At 29.1% G+C, this 25,125-nt stretch overlaps 2 protein-coding genes across 3 annotated transcripts in view; both read right to left on the bottom strand.

Annotated features, from left to right (window-relative positions):
- The window catches only part of LOC148233943 (uncharacterized), a 40,611-nt gene extending 36,870 nt beyond the window's left edge, over positions 1 to 3,741 (bottom strand). Inside the window, exon 1 of the mRNA XM_088188681.1 lies at positions 3,552 to 3,741. The gene's annotated coding sequence lies outside the window, so the exon portion shown is untranslated. The remainder of the gene's footprint in view (positions 1 to 3,551) is intronic.
- A 9,365-nt stretch (positions 3,742 to 13,106) lies between these two features.
- The window catches only part of Ncc69 (sodium chloride cotransporter 69), a 45,337-nt gene continuing 33,318 nt past the window's right edge, over positions 13,107 to 25,125 (bottom strand). For both annotated transcript variants that reach the window (XM_088188536.1, XM_088188537.1), the window contains exons 4-20: positions 22,058 to 22,214; positions 19,257 to 19,352; positions 18,699 to 18,874; positions 18,443 to 18,635; positions 18,046 to 18,380; positions 17,870 to 17,977; positions 17,317 to 17,440; positions 17,111 to 17,232; positions 16,910 to 17,045; positions 16,638 to 16,849; positions 16,424 to 16,558; positions 16,242 to 16,348; positions 15,969 to 16,171; positions 15,739 to 15,880; positions 14,288 to 14,620; positions 14,063 to 14,217; positions 13,107 to 13,985 (exon numbers count right to left, since the gene is read on the bottom strand). In XM_088188536.1, coding sequence (XP_088044662.1) covers positions 13,741 to 13,985; positions 14,063 to 14,217; positions 14,288 to 14,620; positions 15,739 to 15,880; positions 15,969 to 16,171; positions 16,242 to 16,348; positions 16,424 to 16,558; positions 16,638 to 16,849; positions 16,910 to 17,045; positions 17,111 to 17,232; positions 17,317 to 17,440; positions 17,870 to 17,977; positions 18,046 to 18,380; positions 18,443 to 18,635; positions 18,699 to 18,874; positions 19,257 to 19,352; positions 22,058 to 22,214 — 2,979 coding nt within the window. In that variant the 3' untranslated portion in view covers positions 13,107 to 13,740. The remainder of the gene's footprint in view (positions 13,986 to 14,062; positions 14,218 to 14,287; positions 14,621 to 15,738; positions 15,881 to 15,968; positions 16,172 to 16,241; positions 16,349 to 16,423; positions 16,559 to 16,637; positions 16,850 to 16,909; positions 17,046 to 17,110; positions 17,233 to 17,316; positions 17,441 to 17,869; positions 17,978 to 18,045; positions 18,381 to 18,442; positions 18,636 to 18,698; positions 18,875 to 19,256; positions 19,353 to 22,057; positions 22,215 to 25,125) is intronic.

Raw genomic sequence — 25,125 nt, 5'->3', positions numbered from 1 at the left:
ATGGAGATGAAAAAGAAAAAGAAAAACAAGAACGGTACTGAGCGACGAGCACGAGAGATACTGACAACGAATTTCTAAAACCACTATGCGAAATATGCAACTGACATATCATTATACTCATGTAACAGAGAAGCGAGATAAAATAATTAAATTGTTGATCTATCTTTCAGTTATAAAACAAAAAAATAGACAATCATGATACGTGAATAGATGGTTAAAAATGTAGATGATTCATTAGGCCATTAGATATCATTCAAAAAACAGTTTCCTCTTAGTTAAATGAGTATCAAAATAAATGCTTTGGAAATTAATAATGAATACTATAAAAATAATCGTCAAAAAAATAAAAGTAGTTCGGTAAAACCTGATAGATATCTAATACATATCATTATAGTTATTACGATGATTTACTTGTCTGTCAGTATGTCACACAGTTTGTGACCCTGATTGAACAAAAATTGACGAATTTTTATTTTGTATTTTTCGAAAATTGTGTAGTTTCGTATATCCCCATTGTTTTATATAGATATGTATGCTCACCATAATTTCCAAAATTAGGTTATTTAAATCCCTTTAATAACTGGCATTATTATGGTTGTTAAAAACTCGTTTTCATTGCATGGCTTCAATTCGTACAATGCAGTTATAAAAAAATCAGAAGCTATGAAATCTGGCGACTTTTATTACGCGATTTTCTCCTAATTTTTTTAATAAGTTTAGGGAAGACTTGGAAGTCCAAGTTTCACTTGACATTTACGTTAAATTATACAAACGATATATTATTAAAACTCTCATGCAAAATATTTCTTTGATAGTTGTGTTTAATATAGTATATATAATTTCTATTTATACACAAATAAAAAATCAGAAGCTGTGAAATCTAGCGATTTTTCCCCTAAATTTTAATTTTAATAAGCTTTAATCCTTTCACCGCGAATGACTTCTATAGAAGTCATCAAGAAAATCGCCATTACTCATTGGGCACCTAAAGGTGCCATAAAATTTGAGCCTAATAATATGGTTATTTAGTATAATTTAAGGCTGTAAGTCACTTGAATTTATGAAACCATATTTTTTTTGGGGAAACACGAATATGTGCCTCCCCATGAGTTAATAAATTTCGGAATGGCGCGCAAAAATATCAGCCGTTTTGAAAGGCTTAAGAAGACTTGAAGTCTCGGATTAAATTGATGTTTACGATGAATCTTACACAAAACCTACATCAATAAAACCCTTTTGCAAAATATTTTGCCTGACAGTTGTGTTTAATACCAACCATTTAATAATAAGCTGGAATTTAATATTAGCCTTACGGATTGTGTTTGTTTCTTTTGGATCTTTGACTAAATTCATTTTTACAATTTTCTATTGATTATAGAATTGCTCTTCCCAGCTTTTCTTCATCCTAGCTATTTTTTTATTATTCACCATTTTGAAATAGACTTACTAACGAACATAACGAATATACTAACAATATATATTTTTAAACATTTGCAATATAGTTAAAACTGCTGCAGTTATCGTAGCAAAAACCCATATAAATGAAAATGTAAAAAAACTTTTTCTTAAATTTTTATTACATTTAATTTAAGCGCTTTAAATTTTTTTAATTGGATAAAAGTATAATCTAATTAAAAAAATTAAAAAATTCTAATTAAAAAATAAATCTCAACTAGATTTGTTAGTCAGTCTAATCATAAACTGAGATTTAATGGCGATATTATATATACTAATACAGTTATCGATATTATATGTACTCAAATTTCATTATATTGTATATATTGATAGTCGATAATACTGCAAAAAATTAATTTGTTTGCGTTTACACCGTTGTAACGCATTGGGCTAGCGCCTATCATGTTACAAAGAAACATTTTTTCCAAATATGAATCATCTCATCTAAATAAATGAATAACTAATTATATAGAAATATAAATACATAACGAAGATATTCATGTTTTTTTTATAACAACTACTATTTATGTAGAATATGTATAAGCTAAAAAATATGCATAATTTACGCTAGTAAAAATTTTATTACTTGTAAATCATCTTCTTATTAAAAATATGCAGATATTTGCCACATATAAATTATAAATTTAAAACTATTCTAGAGGTTTATGTTAAAATAATTATAAGATATAACAAATTATAATATGGCAAAATTTTACAGTAACGTAAATCAGTAAATCAAATTAATTTTATTATTATGTACATACATACATACAAACAATACTGATTTTAATGTGCCTATTTTATTTTATCTTTAGCAACGTTAAAAATAATGTATTATATAACCCTATCATGTATTATAAAAAGCAGAACCTTGAATAATTACTGAGCAAAATAAATACTGAATTAAAATATGATATTAGCCCACTAATCAAAACTATACTTATTTACTACATAATATATTATTATTAAACGGCTCAATTAAATTTAATATTAAATAGTTAGATAAGAGCTTGAGTACTTATGTAAACACATAGTTTTTTAAATTAAAATTAAAAAAATATACAAGACTATAATTAATTTGATGTGCCACTTTTATATGCTTATAATAATGATTATACGTAAATAAAAAAAGTAGATCCTGAACATACATAATTTTTTTATAGCACCCAAAGCTCATCTAAGTTCACGTTTAATTTTAATAAAAATCAGCCAGATGTTCATTATATTTTACCGCTTCATTATAAGGAATGTACGAATGGTTCGTGATTTAATAATATACACTTTCGCTTTTATAATACATCGAAACCTGAAGATTAGAATTAATTTTAAATGTAATAAGAAAATTTCTCAAAACAAAGCTATTGACTATATGTATATCCATGTATGGTGAAGACTTAAACTATAAATATCCTTGAGACTGACATTAAATATTAATCGTACTTTCAACTCGCAATCGAGGTCTTGCGTGTCTATACATTTCAATGATTAAAATATTATCGTTGTCGCAAATATAATATAATAAACTACATAATACTATTACTATTGTATATATATATGTTGTTAATAAATAGCAATAACTGTTTATATTTGTCGTTGACGACAAGATGCATTTCTGTAAACAAATTTATGACTATTATCAGTCAGAAGATAAACTCTAGCGATAACCTCGCTGTTGGATCTAATTACTACATCGCAGACACAATGAAAGCACAGCGTTAATCACTAACTATGCAATTTCAAGATTTAAGAGCAGTGTAAATAATTACGTTTCCCACAAATTGTCAAAGTGACTAGTTGCTCAAAAATATTTTATATATTTTATGTATCAAGCTTGTGTAAAGGTAAGTAATATCAAGCCGGATGGATCAAAAGTCACGTAAACAAAAACACAGGATTAGATCATTGCTGACGAGTGATTGGATTTGTGCAACCACTCCTCTCTATAATGCTAGGAATTCGCTTGTTAATTGAGTTGAGCCTTATTCGCACACCCACCATGGTAGACCAAAGATGGAAGTAGGACTCTCAGTACTTGTCCACATTCAACACGCGACCTTACGCAAAAATATTGTTGTTATTGTACTTAAAAAATCTACCTTAGTCTTCCGCTCACTTCCTCAAAGTCGCACTTCTGCAAAGCTTTGTGTTATATAAACTTGTAGAAAGCACTGTTTTCGAGTTTGTGTCACTTTGTAGGGTTTTAGTATCGCGATTCCGGTTCAGTCATTCATTCGTCACTGAGCGACGAAACACACAATCACTCGCAGCGACCGCTCGAGCCACACTGAACGCTCAGTGGTCATTCCAGCTCGATTGGTAAACCACATGTATCTTGGCAACGGCGTGCTACATATACAGAGATTTTCGCGTGAAAGGCTAACGGGGAAAGTTTTTTAATCGGATGCTTATTTTTTTGGATGCAGGGTGAGTCTTGGATGTAATTAAGATTTGGCTAATTCCGAGTCCGGCGTCACGCTCAAGATCTTGACCAATTAAGGCAGTGATATCTCAAGAATGGTTTGCCAAAAATGCGTACTTTTCTAAAATCAAGAATAAAATACAAATTAACATAAAGTGAATGCATTCATTTGTAATTAAATGATAAATGTGATATCTTACTTTCTGTAAAATATATTAGTCCCAACATAGTATATCCACACAAATAAAACGTGTTATTAAATCTAGACTATCAATGAAACTATATAATATCTAAATAGTTCAATTCACCTATAAAGTGTTGTATCAGAGATTTATACTGTGTCATGTATTCCAAAAATAATCACCATCACCATAATCTGTAAGAAGCATAAAATACTACAATAACATTTTTATATAATGCACACAATAATACGAATAAAAATGTTTCTAAAACGTAATTCGAAATGGTCTAAATACTACAGATCTGAAAATAATGGTAGCACAAGTGAACATTTCGAAAGTGAATATGATCGTTTTTTTTATGCTTACATAGCGACACTTTTGCATTGTGTTGTTAACAACGAAAAAATGCTCGTATTGTGTAAACTATTATGTACTTACAGCATTATAAAAATAAAATAAAAAACACGCTTTAATTTATTCATGTACTATTACCTTTGAAAATGATTATAATAATAACATACCTACATATAGTCGATGATCGTTTTTTATAAATTATATTTAAATATTTTCAAAGTTTATCTGCTTACTAAAAACAATATTTTTTACAGAATGTTCGCTACCTTTCACGGCCTTCATAAGTGCTTTCGAACGTACTGACTTTTCCGAGATTTTCTAAACCATCATGTGTCGATAAAAATACAATAAAAATGCAGGTATCATCGAGCAACGGTATTAATTGAGGAAAAATGCATTCGTAAAAAAACAAATACTCTGGTTCCTCATCAACCAGCTAAATCGGTTTGAGGAAAGTTCAATGATTCTATAATTGACCACCGATGATTTTAATTTATTTGTTTGTCATTTTTTCCGGAAAATGCATGTGATTTTTTTTAAACTATTAATTAAATTAAAATTTAAAATGAAGCGATAAAATAAGGGTTTAGGCTCTAGGGCGTTTCATCGCCGGCGAATTAATTATTTTTAATATCGTTTTTTTAATTGAAAATTCTGTGAACTATTCTTGTTTTATTTTTTTATTGCTCGAGCAAATTTAATTTATTGAATTGTTTGGAAATATTTAAGCTTTACATTTCCAGCTGATAATGCAATGTAAAATATGTTACAATATGAACAGACATTGATATGTATATTAAGTAAATAAATTAATTAAATAATAATAACGATGAATTCCAAAGCAACACACGTGCATATAATTGGTATACGAAAAAGCTACATAACACGCGAAAAGATATAGATAAAAGTAGATCATATAAATCGATTATTTTCCTTAAAAGTTTTAATGATTTTAATTTTTTTAACATAGTTTTTACTACCGTTTCCATAATTTTGAAAAGAGCATTTTTATAGTGCAATAATTCATTAAATGTATTTATATTTTTTGTAAATTATCCATACATTATAAAGATTGTAATATTACATTAAAAATTTGTGTTTATGGCTATTTTTAATAGTAAAATATAATCTCGAATGCGTATTCAAGTAAAAAGTATTGACAGGAAATATTTTTTTAGCTATTAAAATTAAAAATTGTGAAGATAATGAAAAATATAATGTTACTTTTCTAGTTTTTTTTAGAAAGTTCATGGTTATTTAGAAAACATGATTTTTTACTTCAATAATAATTTAATTAATAATATTGAATATCTTCTCAAATCTCGATATATAGGATTAAAGTAATTCATTATTATAATAACGTTATATATCAATATTTTAATATTAGCTACTTGAAATATTTTGGATTTTGTATTTTAATTTTATTTTTATTATTATAAATATACATATACAGATTATTTTTCTTGAAACGTTTGCTCTATTGCATATGTATATCATCGGCGATCAATTATAGAATCTGTGATATTTCCGTTCGATGAATTTTCCATTCGACAAATTTACCTGTCGGTGAGCTTTCCGGATTCCGGATAATGATTAATGATGTGACCAAGTTTCACATCCTTTATACATATCTTCCAAGGACGCTTGAAAGAATGGGAGCTAATACTAATTTAGAGCCAATCACATTATTATTTAGCTCCACTTCCTATCCACACACATAGTGAAAGCTTATCCATTGAAACGTAAGTGACTCATTCATCGAAATCGAGATCCATCAAAACAATTTTTGATGCATCTCGCTTTAATGCATAACATTTTATTTGAATTATCGATTCTAATAAATCGATTTGTACGTGCTGATAAATTGATTCGTCGTACCATGCATCTTTTAGAAAATATGAAGTATAAAAAAAGTGGTAATAGTTGAGAACGCATCTGAAAAAAAATAATTTGAATCGATACACCTTATGGATAATAAAATAATTATAGCAATTAATTCAGGTCACTTTCTTACCAGCATTGTGAACAATATGGAAAAGCGCTACCGATATGATATTAGAACCTAATAATTGGCCATAAGAATTAGAATCACTAGTATACGATTTTTATTTTCTTAACCCAAAACACTTCATGCGTTTAGAGATTACGTTGACAATAATGGACAGTATATAAAGTCCACTAATAATGTTTTGAAAAACTGTCGTTCTACAGAGTGTAAAAAGGATTAATTTATATGAATTTAATGATAACAAATACTCGATCCAGCTTAATTATTAAACATATTACAAACCTAATGTTTATTAAACTCCATAGTCCACCGATTGCGATGTGGAACCCAAAACTTCATGTGAAAAAACACCGATCAGCAGTTGAATCACAGACACGCGTTTTGCAAAGTCCAAGATGTTGAAGAGGATGCAGAATATAAGTTTTTATTATATATAAAACACCATAATTTCAACAAGTGAGAATATTTATTAAATAGAATTTGATTTTTTGTTATTTTTCAAAATTTCTTTCATAAACATTTGAATTACCAATTTTAGAACATACTTTTTTTTTTAATAAAAAAGTAGGGGGTGAGGGGGTAGGGGTAAAAATAAAATACCGTCCTGGTAATGAAAAAAATACATGGAGGAGTAAAAATAAATTACTCAGCAATATCTCTTTTTAAAAAATATATGTTATGTTATTAAAAATATATTTTCCGAGAGAAAATATTCACAGGTGACTCACTGGTGAGTCGATGGCATTTAAGTAAAACTTTGTGGGTGGTTCTTTGAAAAGAAACATTCAAAGGGTATCAAAGAATGCGTATTCGATGCGAAGCGAATAATATTTTTTAAGACATGTCTCGAAGCTAATAAAAAATGTTTTTTTTATGAGGTAATTCATAATAATTAATGCTTTTTGGAATTCTTGGATGTTCTGAAATGCCGATTTCACTAAAGTTTTGTTAAGTCAAACCTTAGTCGTATGCAGATTTCTAAATGCTATTGTTTAAAAATAGTAATACTTTCAGAAGTTGATTAAATAAGCTTGAGTTACTATTGGAAACTGAAAATTTCGTAAATCCGAGTAAATTACCACAACGCAACCTTCAATGTTGGTAGTCCTATAATATTTGTAAGGAATTTGAACCATAAAATCTGTAAAAGGGAACGAACTAGATATGATTTAAGGAAATATCCTGAGACATTTGATTATTCTTAAAAAAAAACATTAATTCCTATATATTTGCAATTTTGATTCAAGCTGTTTAAATTCCCAATTCGATTTATTTCGCAAAAGTTTTAAAAGGGTTGCGTGTTTATTGGACAGACTATTGAGACGAAATTCAGCAATTTAAATAATAATAAAAAAAATATTACGCAATTTTTGGCTTAAAATTAAGAATGAATATCTCAAGATTGCTACACGAGCTGTAAAATACGGCTGTCGTTTATATCAACGTATATCTGTGAAAAATCTTTCATTCTGTACGCAGCAATATAGCCTAAATACAAAAACAGGTTAAGTTTAGAAGATGAGATTCGTTTGCAAATCTCAAGGATTACTCCGAATATAAATATGCTTTGCGATAAAAAAAACAGGCCCAGCCTAGTCATTAATAATTTTTTTATATTAATTTTCATTTATGTTACTTTAACTTTTTTTGTTCTATTTTGTCCTTTTGTTTGTGTATATTAATTTGTTTTGTATTTACGTGTTTCATATAAAATATAGTTTTATTTCGTATTTTTATTTTCACTTTAAAAACCAGTGTTTCTCAAAAAATCTACCCCCACGATTGTTCGTGATAAGTAAAATAATATTTAGTAAAAAAATGGAACTTTAGTTGACAATCAAAGTTTGATAATTATTGTCTAATTTAAGGGCTCCTTGAAGAATAATATAAACTAGAAAGGTTACAAAGACTGAAAGGTTTAAGACTTTGCTTCTCTCATGGTCAATTTTACTTCACTTAAATTTTTATTTTTCCGATATATTCCGTATTAAAATTTATTTCCTTAAAAAAGTTTTAATACATTCCAAGCAATATTTTTAGGTTTTGAGACTAGTAAAAAAATACTAGATGCTATTTTTTTATTTTATGGATTTTAAAAATATATTTACAATAACAAACTCTAATCGTATTATATAAGGTAACTTAAAAAGAAATGACATATGTTTCTTTACATATTATAGTATATGTATCTAAGTTTAAATACTGCAAAAAATATTTCAAAGCATTCGCAAGATGATGTTCTAAAGGTTTAATATCAGTGATAATGAGGGTTATTTAAAATCATCTAATTTTAATTTAATTAAATTATTTTAGTATTTAATTTCACAAATTTACCCAAAAGCCCGGATTTAAGTGATACAATATGAGTTTGTATAAAAATAAATATATTTAAAGTATCACTATTAATTAGTGTGGCTTTAATTGTCAACTTATGTATGGGAACATTAAATAATTAAATACTTTATAGTGATTTTATAGCCTCATTATGGGTTCCAAAATATATTTTAATGTTTTCTAAAATACTAAAAATTATTGGTGCATAGATGAACATACGTGTATATTTGAAGCGAATTAATTCAACAGCTTCATTAAAATTTTATTGCTGTGTTGTGACGATGTGCTTTAACTAAATAATTGTTGATTTCCCTCGTCTTATTCCATCATTGACCGAAACAAATGTACAAAAATAAAGGTGATTCATGAGTGATTCCCCAAAAATAATTGTGAAAATTTACAAATATTATTAATATATTTACTTTTTAAGAATTTAATTTAATAGGCCCTATTAAATAAAATAAGATTTTTTTCAATTTTGTCTTAGAAAGGCATTAAAAAGAAAGCAAATCGCAAGACTGTATCGATGGCCTAAAGTATAAAATTGCTAACTCTATTTTTGACAACTTTACAGGAAAAACAAAAATTAAATAGACAACTTAAAAATAGGAAAATAAAATAATATCTCAATTTTTGGTGTTTATTTTCAGATTTTTTGAGCACTTGTATTTTGATTAAAGGTACAAGATGACATTGTTTAGTAATATATATTGATCCTCTATTAGAGTGAAGTTCCTAATTGGCAAGTTTAGTTGAAGAGGAGAGCTTAAGTAGTACTCTATTTTTCACCATATCAGTCAAGTAATTGCAGTGAAAAAAAGGTTCAATGATCAATTCTAGATGTTCAGCGAATGCTTTATCTTTTACCTTATTTTCTCGAGCACATTTTTCGTTAACCAGCCTTATTGGTGGTATAAATTATAAATTAATATCTCTAAGAAACATATTCATATTCAATACATGAATTTTTATAAAAATATTTGTGAATCAAATTTTATGTTTTCAATATACTTTCAATTTCTGATATTAAAAACACAATATTGAACAACAAAAAAACATTGCTGACATAACCATACACCTTCTATTCCACATGTTTAATATTCATTCGTTATGGTAATACAATAGCTCCTCTATTATTATTTCATACATATATTATCTTCATTTTCAGCGAGAATTTCACTTGTGTTTTATCAGTAATTAGAAATTTAATCGTCCGTTATATCAATATTGTAATAATCATAAAAAATAAGTTTACGTATAACTAACTCCTTGCGCAAGAGAAGAAATCATATTTTTTATGCCTGAATACTCTGCCAGTATTTCTCGATCTACAATATTTGGAGCGTTTACGGTTATACAATCGGTTAACTTTAAAGGTATTTTCATAACCATCAAACAACATTATAATGCTACCGTTTTTAACGTTCTTTTTGAAATGCAGTTACACCAGTTTATCGCTTACCCGACTGAAACGAAGATCGTAATTGGAAATTATTCAATAACGTTCAATGCAACATGTCTAATATGGGAATAACACGCATGATAACAAACATTTTTTATTATTAAATAACAGTTATAAGAGGCTAGTAATACTAACTGTATATTTTTTGTGATTTTTTATGAATTGCATAATTTAAAACAAAATTTATTTTAGAGTCAAATTCTTGATGTTTTTATCAAAAATAATTCAATATTATTCACCATATAAGAAATGTGGGCTGGTTATAAGTAAAAGTTTTCTTTTTTACGGATATTCGAAAAGTAAGATAATAAGCAGTAGTAATTTAAGAGTTAAAAAGAGTTCAAGAATTTACCAGGCCTCAGCCAGGAACCTCATTTAGGAGGGGCAGGTGTGAGCATTTGCCCCCTCCCCTTTAATTTTTCCAAAAAATGCATGTCATTTAATGAAATACTATGAACCTCCACTTCATTTCCTACTTAAAATATATGTGCGAAATTTCATCTGAACTCGCACAGAGCGTAGCTAATAACATAATCAACCGTGACAATTCTTAAAAAAGAGAAACGAATTGCTTTCCCTTTGACTGTCCAATCTGGTCCAACCAAACAGTCATCTCTAATCTCCACGAGTGCAACTCGATCTACAATATGACTTGAAGGCCACTATGACAACGGCAAAATTTATATATTGTCCCGACCTTCGTGTCAAGGATGTTTATTTTTTATTATTTTTTCAAGATAAGCTTGCTATTATTAATTGCTATTTTTGCTATATGTTAGTTAAATGTGAAGGTGCCCCAGGCGTCTTCGAAGCGGATTGAACTCCGGTTTCCGGACGTTGAGCAAGATGCGAAGGGAGAAGCGGCGACTTTACTTTTGTGATTAGGAAAATATAATAACGTTGTGATTGCAGTGTGTTTAAAAATATCTGTGCCAATTCCTAATCTTACTAAGTACAAAGTTCATTTAGTGATCTGATTATTCTACGCTAAAATTCATCATCATCTCGATTACGAATAGGTAAAATACTGCAAAATAGTATCGTGTGTTTTAAAAGAGGAAAAGGTGGCAATCATTATAAGGAAAGGAACTTGTCGGGACCACTCACAATCGTTGAGGCAAAATCAGTCATGCAAGACCTGTTAAAAGGGCCGGAATATTGTATACCTCAAATTGAAAAATATTCAAAACAGTTTTATACTTAAAACGTAGAAGTGACATTCAACACGAGGAAAAGATTAGAAAACATTTTTATTTTACCGTTCCGTTCATAGACACTTTTACTTTTATATCAATCTAAATAGACAAAAAAGTGCGCATTTTATCAAATAGCTTACAGTGAAAATGTTTTCAGTCTAAAAATATTTCAAATCCCATAATGAAAAAACTGAAAAACGTTTATTATTATTTTAAAGCTAGATAAATATGAAGATGTAATAAATACATTCTAGATTTTCTTAAGAATCAGTGCACAAAAGCAATTAAACGCAGAACAACCATGATCGACGAGAACAATAAATAAAATTTTAAAAATACACATAGAGCAAGTCAATGATTCTATTGAATAAAACATATATGTATAACTATAACAATCTTAATAACAACAAAAAAACAATATCGCCCTGTGTACTTACACATACTTTGTACCACCCCTCGTGGCAACTAACCAATCACAGAGCATAAATTTGTATGATCACGCATTGAACGATGTTTTTGTATACTGACTATTAAAAATTAATAGATAAATAAAAATTTTTTATGAACATTATTTTTATAGTAATATTTTTGTGACGATTAATTTTTAATATGTATTCCCGATAACTTTACATTTAAGATAATGTACTTTAGCCATATCGAGTTTAAAAAAATCGTTCAATAATCACGTAATAAATAATTCTACGAAAAACATTTTAAATCCTTTTTTTGCTATCTCACGAAAACTTCGCAGTAATGACATTGACCAGAAAATAGTTCGATAACCTGTTTCGATTAACGACAAAAACCAAGCATACCTATTATGGCATTTCATGTTACATTTTCGTATATTTTAAATGCAACACAATCACATTTTCCTTCCTTTTATTAACACTGTAATTTTAATTTAAACTTCGAAACGACAATGACTTAAATTATATTAAATCTAACAAAAAAGAAAATGATTTATTAATAGACTAATCGTTATTGTTGAACTTTTTTTGTTAAGTAAGTTATTCATGTTTTTTTTTACTTAATTATCTAGTATATTTTTCCATTGTACATATAAGTAATACGAGTAAATATGTACATATTTACGAAAAGAAGCGTTACTTTTTTTGTTGCTTCCAACTAATTATGTGCAAAAAATTAGGAAGTGATTTTTAATTGTTTGCACATTATGCTAATTCTCCGATGTCATTCAGAAGTGTTTGGCATTTTAAAATTATATTTTATTATGACATCTGTCGGAAAAGATCCATAGCTAAATTAGATAAAGAAAATATTTTATGGTTTTTAGAAACACACAATAAATAATTACCATGTTATATTCCTGTTCTAAAAAAATACATGGTAATTGTTGAGGAATTATCAAGTGGATTAAAAAACACTTGTGTGATTAAAACATGACGTGTCTTTTAGCATTAAATTGAACAGATACAATTTGTATCAAATTACAAATGGGCGTAAATGAATATTTTTTATCATGAAATAATTACGAATATACCTACATGTTTTATCTATAATAATATTTATAAAAATAAAATAAAAAACACTATAATATGCATAATTACGCATGTACATGTGTATGATGTATAGCCAATTTTTTTTATTATTATTACAAATTTAATGATATATAATATGTGAGTGGAAATAGGATCTTTTCAATTGAAATAGGTATGTAATATAAATACGCATATGACTGAAGTAAATGTTTATTTTCTTATCAGAATATAAATCACATGACAGTAAATTAGTTTAATACTATTAATACTTTCGTGAAGATCTAAAATTTGTACTTTGTACACTAAAAAAATTCAACAATAATGGAATGTTAATAAACAACTTATAACTATATTAATAAGCGATATTATGTAATCAACAAAAAATAAATTAAAAATAAATAATATTACAAATAAAGGATGGAATTTTAAATTAACCCCAAACGAAGGTTCTCGGTCAAGATATATCAATAAAAAGACCTTTAAAATTTAATATCAATCGAAGAGATTCTAAATTTAAACTTAAAAAATATACAACAAACCAAATGCTTTTGATGAAACCAAAGACCAGCTTTTTGATTTATTAAATTACATAATAATACTATAATAAGGGGAAAAATAAACTGTTCTGATTGTTCGTAAGCAAATAAAACATTGCAATGAAGCAGATATTCATAGTTAAATAATAAAAATTAAACAAGTTTATTTACATTTCAATTTGCTATTAACTAAAAATCCTAAAAAACTTAATATTATTAATCATTATGGAGTATAGTTGTTTCCGCACGAGGAAAAATCTTAGTCAATAAACTAAAATCTAATTACAAATGTTTAAGAATAGAAGGTAAGGACGGACGTGTGATTTCCTCTGACAAGAAGGAACGGTGGCATGTCTTTGGTTAGCACTTCTAACCAAGACATGTACAGTGGTGGTGATACTAATGATCTCCTGGGCATTGGCAAAGTCATCACCACCAAACTGGACTTCATCGAATGCTCCAACAGCAGCTCTCTTAAACGAAGATATCTATAAGTCTTGTCTCTTACGGAGAGCAGATCTGCATCGGTGATCCGTGCTATAAATTAAAATTATATTAATATTTCATTATTAAATATGACATGTAAATTTTTCTGCAAAAAATAAAATTATTACCACTATCGGGATCTTCTGGATTTTCAGGAACGAGGAAGTCAGCAATGAGCCTATCGAAATAGGCGATTGAGCTATCTTCAGGCTTCTTTGTTATATCCGGAATCAACGTAAGATCAGAATAATCTATACGAAACTTGGCGAGAAGTGATGCCATACTATACAACACATAATATTATTAAGTGATAGTCAAATTAATATCATATAAAATATTTATTTCAAACATACTTTCTTTGTTCAAACTCCAACTCTGCATGTTTATTGGCTAACGTGAATACTCTAAGTTTGCAATTGGTCCAATTTCTTCTCGTAGATATGATGTAAGGCAAGAGGAGAGTCAAACCTCCATCATCGTACAACCACCACACATCGATTGTGGCGTTGGCACCGTGTTTCTTTTGGAAGTATGTGAGGCTTTGTAGAGTGCGGGCCGGAAGTTCGCCGCCGTCGGCCGAGCGATACTGTGACCATCTTCGATCTCTTTCGTGGGTTTCTGGTGAACGGCCACCGACTGCTCCAACTACTGCATTTACAACATCAGCCATCTTCGAAGGGGCCTTACTGAATCCCAAAATAAAATATAATTAAATTATGACTTTTCAATTATTTAAACACATTTTATTCTCCGTTGATAAATCGACTTTACTCCATCATTCATACACGCAAATCCTCGTCTAGAAAAATGTTAGGACCATTCTTATTTCACTACAATTATTAAAAAATATCCATCTAAATACTACAGCAAAATTCTAAACAAACAATAATTTACTAAATAAAGAATGATCGACGTTGTATGAGAATGTGCATTATCATGTTGCAAAAATATCATGTTATGATTTACTATAACAGGTCTTTTTGTTTTTAATGATTAATGATAGAGCAAAACATTCGTTCTTTTATCATTGCATTCTTGGGTGGATTTTTTTCAGGTAGTGTTCTCAACATCTGGAACGGGTACAAGGTATACCCTAAATAAATAAATAGGTGAGAAGCTTTTGTGATTAAATAAATTGGACCGCAATGGATTCAATGAGAAAAAAATTGTCCGGTAAAAGTAAAAAATAAATAGCAAACATGGAACACATATTCAAAAACCGAATAAACTTTCTGGTTGTTGAATATTTTTGGTAAAACTGATATAATATACAATTTTATAAAAATTATTCTTCAGGTATAACTCTCTACACTGTAAATGCAGTGTTTTAAAATGTTCAATATATGGAATATGTTCCTAGAGAGCTAATAAAGACACTTTCGACAAGACGTGCACAGCTCAAGCTAGCAAAGTAAAATAAATGGTGACTGTGATTGGTCAGTCGCCCTGAGGGGAGGTACCGGTACGTGAAAATACACAGGACCATATTGATTTGCTGTTCTTGAAGTACAGTTGTCGAGATTGTCTTTCTCTACGTGATTTTTGTAATTTTCTTTTGTTCTCAAATTAATACAGTTTTATTTATTAAAAAAATTGCTTTATGCGTTCTAGTTATCTGTCCTACTAGAAATAATGTGAATAAATTTAGCCACAAGGATAGTCGTTTAATATGATAAGAATTTACTTAAAATATAAATACTTCTCTCGTGGGTAATTTTATATTGCAATATTACAGACAGAGCAACAACAGAGTGAAAACGAGTACGAAAGTTAATAATACAATAACCCAATAAAAATAACATACGCTGTATCATTTGAAGAGTTGGTGTTGTTAGCTGTTTTGCTAGTGGTGTTTGGCGAATCATCAGCATTCGGATCATTGGAAACGGCCATCGATCTGGGCATCGAAGGCGACGCAGGTGTCGACATATCTGATAAACTGCTCGCTGCAAAGATTATTACATTAATAAAATTATTCACAACACTATAATAAATACTATAAAATTAATTGTTAATAAATAAAACCAATCATACCTTGCGACATCTGTGCGTAATTTTGTCCAAGAGCCAAACTTTCAGTCGACTCTTTGTGACTAGTAACAGTTTTATTAAAGGAAATATCTAAGTTAGCGTTATTTATATCGATTGTTTTGTCACCATCTTCCAAGATATGACTGTAATTCAATCCATCTTGTAAACGGAGGATTACAATAGCCATGTGAACATCTAAAGCTTTACTGCAATTTAAAAATAAATATCGATTAAGATATACGTAAAGGATAAATCGTGAATAATGTAACTACTTACTGTAATACATCTACATATTCAGTCAGTTCATCATTCGGGCACGTGCTCCAATCGGACTTATATCCAAGGAGAAGAATATTTGGCTTCAATTTTCCAACACCGCACGCCTGTTTTATATAAATATAAGGTATTATACAAGTCATGCGTATTTATTAAGTCAACATGCATTAATTAAACAATACCTGTATGAGCGCATTTGCCCCAGATTGGTAAGAAACATCGTCGACAACGGAATAGAAAGCCTTGACTTTGTGCTTAGCAAACCATTGATAAGACTTATTAATAAGAGCGTTGCGCATCTTATTATTTATTTGTCCCTGGTGATTTATAATAAGCATTAAAATAGACTGTTGTATTTTAAGAAATGAGGTTATATCATATTGAACAAATACAAACCTTAATAATATGTCCACACAACATCAATGATAAGTTTTTAGTTATGAGATAAGTGAAGTGAACTAGAGGCGGCCTAGCGCCTGGCATTCCCGTCAATACGAGAACTTGAGGTCTATAATTTTTGACGTGTTCCGTAACACTGTTGAGGTTCTGGACAGACATCAAAGCTTGTTTATACGTCTGAGCTTGAGTAGTAGATCCCCAATTGACATCTGAATAAATTAAAATATTAATATTTTTATAATGTAACAATATTTAAATTTTAAAAATACCTGGCTTTCTATATGAAACTATGAGATATAGAGCTAAGACTACAGATAAAGTCAGCAAAGCTGTGGACCAAGATATGAGGAACATCACAGCTACGCATAAAATTGCACCAAACAACGATAGCCACATGTTGTAGTACTAAAAATTAAACATTTATTATTTCTAGAAGATAGATGTATGATATTATATAGATTTATATTCACTTTGAATGTCGGACGCCATCCAACTGGTTTAGCCAAACTAGCATGAAATGTACTGAAGTTGATCAAAGTATAAGCCGCTAAGAAAAAGTTGGATATCAATGGAGCAATTGTGTTGAGTTCACCTAGAAATTTAAATACAATTAATACAAATCGTGTTTGGTATAAATTTTTATATATTTTTTAATTAATAATGAAATAAATATTACCTATGAGAATAAAGGCTATAGCAATGAAAAATGTGAGGACGTATCCGCGAACTGGTTCATTATTCTTTCCGTATCCTCTAGCAAACCATTCAATTCCAGGATATAGTTTATCTTTGCACAGAGCCTAAAATTAATAACACATTTTTATTATAATATTAGATGTATGCGTAATTTCTGTAACATTATTTTTATTATTTTATAAAGAAATTGAGTCATTGTGTAATAATTAATATAAAATGTTAGGGTTTTTTTTCATATTTATGTTTATTTTATGCTAAACTTTTTATGCCATGTTTTATATATTATTATATTTTATTTATATTTCTGGCCATAATCCTTTATATTTTTATACTGATGAGCTGTAATATAATATACATTGATCTAAAGCGTTACATTGTGTATTGTAAATTATTTTAAATATAATTATTACCATGACTCACGTCTTTACATTACAATAGTGTAATTAAATAAGTAAACTTTGATTTTGCTGCACAAAATTAACCTTGGGCACAATTTTAAATAACACATGATAATTTATTATTAATGTACATACTTGAAATACTTTAGGAGCCGATACTAAAGATGCCAAAGCTGATGATAACGTTGCTGCAAAACATCCAGCATAAATCAACGGACCAAAACCGGACACTAATTCAATCACCTTAAAAATAAAACACATTATATTCTAGCACCATTTGCGATACAAATCAATATTTTATAATTATGTACCTGGAAACTATGATGTAACCCATATTCGCAAGTCTTGCCAGTGCAATTTAAGTAAGTATTGTTAGCAAAATCTACTAAATCGCCAGACGCTTCTCTGGCAACGGTCCACCCAGCCATCAACGCCATTAATAAATATGACATGGTTGTTAGCAGAATGGCCAGAAGGGTACCTTTAGGGATTGAACTTTGAGGATCTCTCAAATCACCAGATATATTCGCTCCGGCTAAAATTCCAGTGGCGGCCGGGAAGAATATAGCAAACACGGAGAAGAAATTGTGTTGTACTCCTTCAGACACCCGATAATCTGAATATATATTTTGTTCTAGCATTGTCACTGTAACGAAATTTGTAATTGAATCACTATTTTTAAGAATATATATCACATCAAGATCTTACTATTGTATCCTATGAAGCCTTTGGCTTGTTCTAAATCGCTCTTGGGACCGACAAACGTTCCAACTATGAAATCTACAATGGCGATTAGAAGAATAACTAGCAGACCTTGCTGAGCTTTAGCTTCCCATTCCATTCCTACGACGACTATCACAGTCAAGATAACTATAGTAATAGAACCAGTGATTCTCACATCCTGAAATAATAAAACGTTATCATATTCGATTCGATATATGATGTTTTGCTATTATTTTCTTACTTGAATGCCTCCGTCTACTATAGAAGCTCCGAAAGAATGTAGAAGATCTCTCATAGACTCACAAAAACCAACGACATACATAGCACACGCTACTGCATTGGCCATTGAGAATATGAGGCCGATCGATCCACCAAATTCAGGTCCCAATGATCTTGATATCATATAATATGTTCCTCCTGAAAGATAAAACAATGATTTGAGAAAGTAGAAATATGGATTTGAGAGTTATTGATACTTTAGCAATGAGATGGGGACGAGTGGCAATTAATGCTTTTATTTTTTCTTTCTGAAATATTAAAAAATAGAAGCCCGAATTTTGACCTTGTCATTTAAATGAAAATGTCATGTTTTAATTGTCAAAATGTGTTTTCAAAAAAACGGAAGTATAGTACATCAACTTGTCGGATGTTGAGTTGTTTTTCCGATTGTTCAGTTTTTTTCGCATAGAACAATTGCAGCTGTAATACACAATGAGACAAATTGCAGCTGTAAAACTGACAGACAATGGACTTGTGTGTAGTTTTGGTGGTAATTAATGGTATACAATATACAACTTACCGCCTTTTATAACACCGTTTGTGCTTATAGCCGACATGGATAGAGCAGTTATTGTGGTGACTGCTGTGGTAGTCATGATTAAAATCATGGCTTCGACTGAAATAAAAATGATCGATATTAGTTTATAAATATTATATACATACTTATTGAAATAATAGCCAATAGATTTTTGTTTTTGTAATCATAATCATTCCAATTAAACAATCAACTTGACTTTCGAAGAATTGAGTTATCCAATTAATTTTGGAGATGTTGTTCGTTTAAGATGTGATTCAAAAGGTGATACGAAATTTAGAGGTCATTTAATTAAACAATGTTTTTAGAATGCAGTCACATTTTTTAGGTGGTAGGCAACTTAGTAACATATGTATTGTACACGCTTGATTATTGACAGGTGTCTGATTTACAGTGTTGTTAAAATAGGAAACTCGAATTTGATTACTCTATAATAGCCAATTTACCTTTCCAAAAATTATATTTAACTAGTACAATTAGGTCTAACATAAGCAATAAAAAAATACGCGAGGTTGAAGTTGTAACATATAAATGAACGAACTATAATTTTATAGTATTTGCATGGAAGGACAAAAAAATCGCCATACTAGGCATAGCTTATCAGATATGTAGTATTCCCATATAGTAAATTCTTATATTATATACAAAAAAAACAAAGGATATGTTTTAAAACATAATTCAAAATTATATCTTCATATGTTAACAATTAACTAAATACTAATTACAAGGATAGAAGAAAACATTCGTTCTTTTGTCATTGCATTTTTTTCAGGTAGTGGTCTCAACATGTACAGGGCATTCCCTAACGTGTACAGGGTATACCCTAAATAAATTATATATAAACAATAGGTACAAAAGCTTTATTTTTGTGATTAAATAAATTGGACCGTAATAGTCCGGTAAAGGTTAAGCAACACATAAATAAGTTATAAACCATTAGTTTTGAATCGATGAATATATATTGCTTTTATTATTATTATATAAAAAAATGAAGGAGCATATTTATACAACCACTCCAAAGGAGATAACGCCGTTTCTTGGAACCAAATTTTTTAACTACTCTCTAATAAATGTTGAAAGTAGGGCTCATTAAAATTAATTTCGGCAAGTCATACGTCATTAGAGGTTTAAGCGCTAAGAATATCAGTGATTTTGAGTCATGCACGGGACATATTTTTATTTTTTTTAATATTTATTGTATACATAAAAAGAGTGAAGAAAATAATATCGGTTTTTTGAACAACTTTTAGAAAATATTTCAGGCATGAAGTAGTTAAAGGTCTTTTAGCAGTGCAGCACAGTAGCGGGCCGCTAAGGGTCCAGCGCCCTCAGAAATTGCAGCTTTCAGAGCTGTATCCACAGAGTGGTGCCTTTCTTATAAAATTAGCTAGAAGTCTGCGCCCCAAATTTAAAATATCCTCTGTTAGGGTATACGTTTCAGTATAAAAACTACAGCTGGACTCGAGAATAGGGTGATAATCAAATCATACAATAAAAAGTTTTACATACAATAAAGAGTTATTTTAACTCAACCAATATGAAATGAGTAAGCGTATGTATTAATTTGCTTTCGCTTTTCTATAAAGTTGTTCCTTTTGACTCGTGACATTTGTCTTTCCGCACAGAAATAAATCTTATTAAAATATATAATGTATAAAACTTGAGTGACACATATCTGTACTTAAAAGCGAAATGTTAAAAAATATATAAATATAAATAAAATTGTAGGATTTAAGGAGGAAAATCATTCGTGAGAGACCGATACATCCTCAATGGGTCTCTTTCTGGTGTAAATTTTGGTCTGTACTTCTTCGAAAATGCGGTAACGTATTATTTTGATATCAAGTGGAAGATATGGACCTGGAAGACATGTGGTTTCAGCAGGATGGGTCCTGCCGAAACCACTTGAAACAATTGATTTATTGGGAGAATGATATCCAGATCGCACTGTCTCTCAAAATGCCAATGCCATCATGATCGTGCGATTTTTTTCTTTCTTTGTTGTTTTTAAAATCGGAGGTCTATGCGAATAGTCCTCAAACAATTCATGGCCTCAAGGCCGAAATACAACATGTAAATAATCATAACTAAAGCTCTGCGAAAACGCCAGCAAAAGAGCAAGGATCCATAGTAAATGAGGCTATATGAAGTATTATATATTTTATTCAATAATTAATTTAAACATTAAGGAGTTCTGACACTAATGTTCAGCCTCAAACATGACAATATATATAATTAAAACTTCACCCAAAAACTTCTCACACAAAGCAAACAGTGAAACTGGGCGAGGTTAATCTCAAGATATTGACAAAGTTGATCCATGAGTCCAATTTTGAAACCGATCATATATTTAACGTCGTCTGTCGAAACCGCTGATAACAAATTCCAATTTTATTTGAGTCCATTAATAGTTTGTGAATCACAAAAATATATTTTAATGTTTTAAATTAAATTAATTTTATTTACACTTCGGATTTAAATCATCAACTGCGTAGCTTGCATCTAATGATTGTGAGCTATTGTAAAAAAAATATACTGCTCTCCATATTTGGCATAGTTTGGATCCTGTATTTTTGTTATCTTATAAATAAATCTATTAATAGTAACTTGGTTATATTCCAAGTATAGATATTAAACAATGACTTGTTAAAGTTACAAGAACATGGTTTGATCATAAAAAGTATTATCAATGATTCATTTAAAAAATCATATCTTACTAGGCTAGATTGCGATAAATGCATTAGCAATAAAATAACTCTAGCGTTGTAAAAAAATAATAAGCTTACTTATTCCAGCTTGTCCAACGACCCACGATAACCTCAAGAAGAGCATCACCCCCCAGATGTTCAGTAGACATCTTACTAGAACACCTTTGACCCATCCGAATTTCAGAGATCCTTCGTTAAGCTGATCCTTTTCTGGTATTCCGCTATTCGTTCCTGGCTGAAACAAAAAAATACATATTAAACTTTATTTGCAAAAACTCGGCTAATCTTTGCACGGTCGTTAAATAAAGCGATCGCGTCAGTTTCGCGTAAGAGACACTATAAATGGATAATTTACCAAACTAAATTCTAGACAAGTACATGTGAATGATAATTATGAATAAAGGTCACTACGGTTTGATTTTTTATCCAAGTTTTTTTATTTATAAAATTGATTAAGAACCGTGTGAAGATGTATGTTATTTAATTATTACGTAATTAAAACTAATCGTGAAAACATAATTTTGTATCAATGATCATGCTTTGTTATTTAATCAAATGCATAATCATTGTTAATAAGTTAATCCACAAGTAAATAGAATAGCCCATAACTACGATTAATACGTGTATAATAATAACCATTACTGTGTTATTAGATAGATAACAATTGATTATAAATCATCATTAAAATATGCATTATACTTAATAGTTTCAAAACAAAACAAAGTCATAAAGATTCATGCCATTTTTATATCGTTTTATACATACAGCATAGAAGTTTATATAGATAGCTACATACTACTTGATGTTAATAGTCATTCTATAATATAATAAAACCCGTTAATAAAATTAAACGATAACAACTACTATAACTCGAGAGTGGTAATATATGTTTTTAAATTAGTTTTATTGATGAAATGATTTAACTTTGTTTAATAATGAATATTAAATATCGATAGAAAATCAAACAGCTATGAGTATTTATTATTATTATGTACAAGCACCTTAGTATATAAAATTAATTGACAATACCTGCTTATAAGTAGGCGAAGGTTTCGGATTATTCTCAGATAATTTACTATTTGTAGTAATTTTATTTAATTATTGGATCATTGCAAAATAATCTAAAATATTTAAAAAAATTCTATCGTTTATGGACCCTATAAAATTTTACATAAAAGTCAAAGAATAATTTATAAAGCTCTAATAATAAATAAAGAGCTGAATAAATATAAGTATGTAGTAAAAATACACATATCTTACATATTTTACATATTCTAGAAAAACATATTAATTTAAATACTATAAAATACAAAAAAACAAATCAGGATAAATATATTGAGAATCATCATTGCTTTAATAAATATTGAAGAAAATAATATAACTTAAAAGACAATGAGACCATATTACTATTAGAATTATTTTTTCCCTCCTATTTTTCGTTTCAAAAAATAAAAAAAATATAATATAAATCGATATCCAAAACAATGGCTTCAAGCTTACGAAGTGTACCAATATATTAGACACAAAAACGTACAAAATTTAACCGCCTCGCATTTAAAAGACAGTCATGTCAATTTTATCCCCACTTTTTTCTATTATCTAAATAAGATTTGTATATATCAAGTATCATTTTTTGCCAGAGATAGATGTTGCACAGCCAATATATTGTACATATTCTAGCGTGTCATCTCATAGCGACTCCTGATTAAAGATCATACAGGTCGAAGCGAGCTAAATTGCGCGGGGGAGAACTCTTAATCGTAAGTCCTGACCAATGAATCACTCAGTCATTAGCAACAGGGTCATATAACAAGCGATCCTCACAATTGACCCAAACCAAATGCAACACCTTCTACGCGATTACTCAACAATTTAGAGCTATGGGTCAAGACCCAAAATATACGAGAAAAGATCCAGTTAGTATAATAGAAACAACTAAGCGAACCTAACTGGCAATAAATCACTTATGCAAAATTAATAAACTATTAGTATTAGTGGCGAAATTATGTAGCAACAAAATCGCGCAAAAGTTTTTTGATTTATTTTTTTAATAAAATGATGTGTTTACGTACTGTATCCTATCACATATCTATGAATGGAACGTTTTGATTATAGAAACTTCCACTAAAGATCTCAGAATCATTGATATCAGAATAATTAACAAAAATTAAAAATAAATGTGGCAACAAAATCACTACGAACAAATTTTAGTACATTAGTAGCATTAGAAATAACAAGAAATAACTTTAAAATATACAGAAATTAATATGTTAATGCGTTAAAATATCATAACAGAGCGACATTTAAAGGCAAGATGGTAATTTTTGATGGGTTGTTTTGTAATTTCCGTTTTAGTGCAAAACAACTACCGTTTAAATGTTAACAACTAGCTGGATATCATTAAAATAATTAAGTTAAATGCATTTTTATTTTGTTTTATATAAGAAAAGTTTTCCATCACTAACAAATTTTCAACCGTTTCAACCAAATAATTGAAGCTCAAGTGGGTCTTAAAAATATAGCTGTTTAAATAACAGTTAATTTGTAAAATATTCCAATTTAACGCTCTGCGTGGCTAATTAATTCTTTACTTAGTAATTGAAATTAGCTGTTTATATATATTTTACAATACGTGGGTAATGTGTCATGACATTATCTTTTGCAGTGCAAAGTTTAGACTACGTTTATTTAAAGTTACAAATAAAGTCAATATTCAGCTTTTTTCTAATATTCGATTATTTTACATATTCGAATAGCATTCGTACCAATGTTTAATACAATATGTTGCAAAAGTGTATTTAAATTAAATATATGGAAAAAAGAACTATTTGCTAAAAAAAACCATCAAAATTTGACGACGACAAAAAATAGAAAAACAATGAGAATCTTCAAAAAACTATTTGAATCAATTCAAAGGGTTCATATTTTTTATATTAAAAAAAATATTACATGCACTAAAAATAGTATGAATGGAAAGCAAACCGAGAATGGAGTTACAATGTTGATTTATTCACAAAGCGGAAGTTCATTGTTCACAGTTTAGTGAACCTTTTCAATACTAAAAATAAAAAAGAGGCACGATTTTCTTTTTTAAGGGTGGAATTTTAAATACTTCTTAAAATTTAGATTGTGATCAAAAAGAGGCA

This window comes from Plectrocnemia conspersa, unplaced genomic scaffold (genome assembly GCF_051122295.1).
Source record: "Plectrocnemia conspersa isolate PC_06_02 unplaced genomic scaffold, ASM5112229v1 ptg000007l, whole genome shotgun sequence".
Lineage (NCBI taxonomy): Eukaryota > Metazoa > Arthropoda > Insecta > Trichoptera > Polycentropodidae > Plectrocnemia > Plectrocnemia conspersa.
The sequence above is the reverse complement of the archived record's forward strand: the minus strand, read 5'-3'. Positions and strand labels throughout refer to the sequence as shown.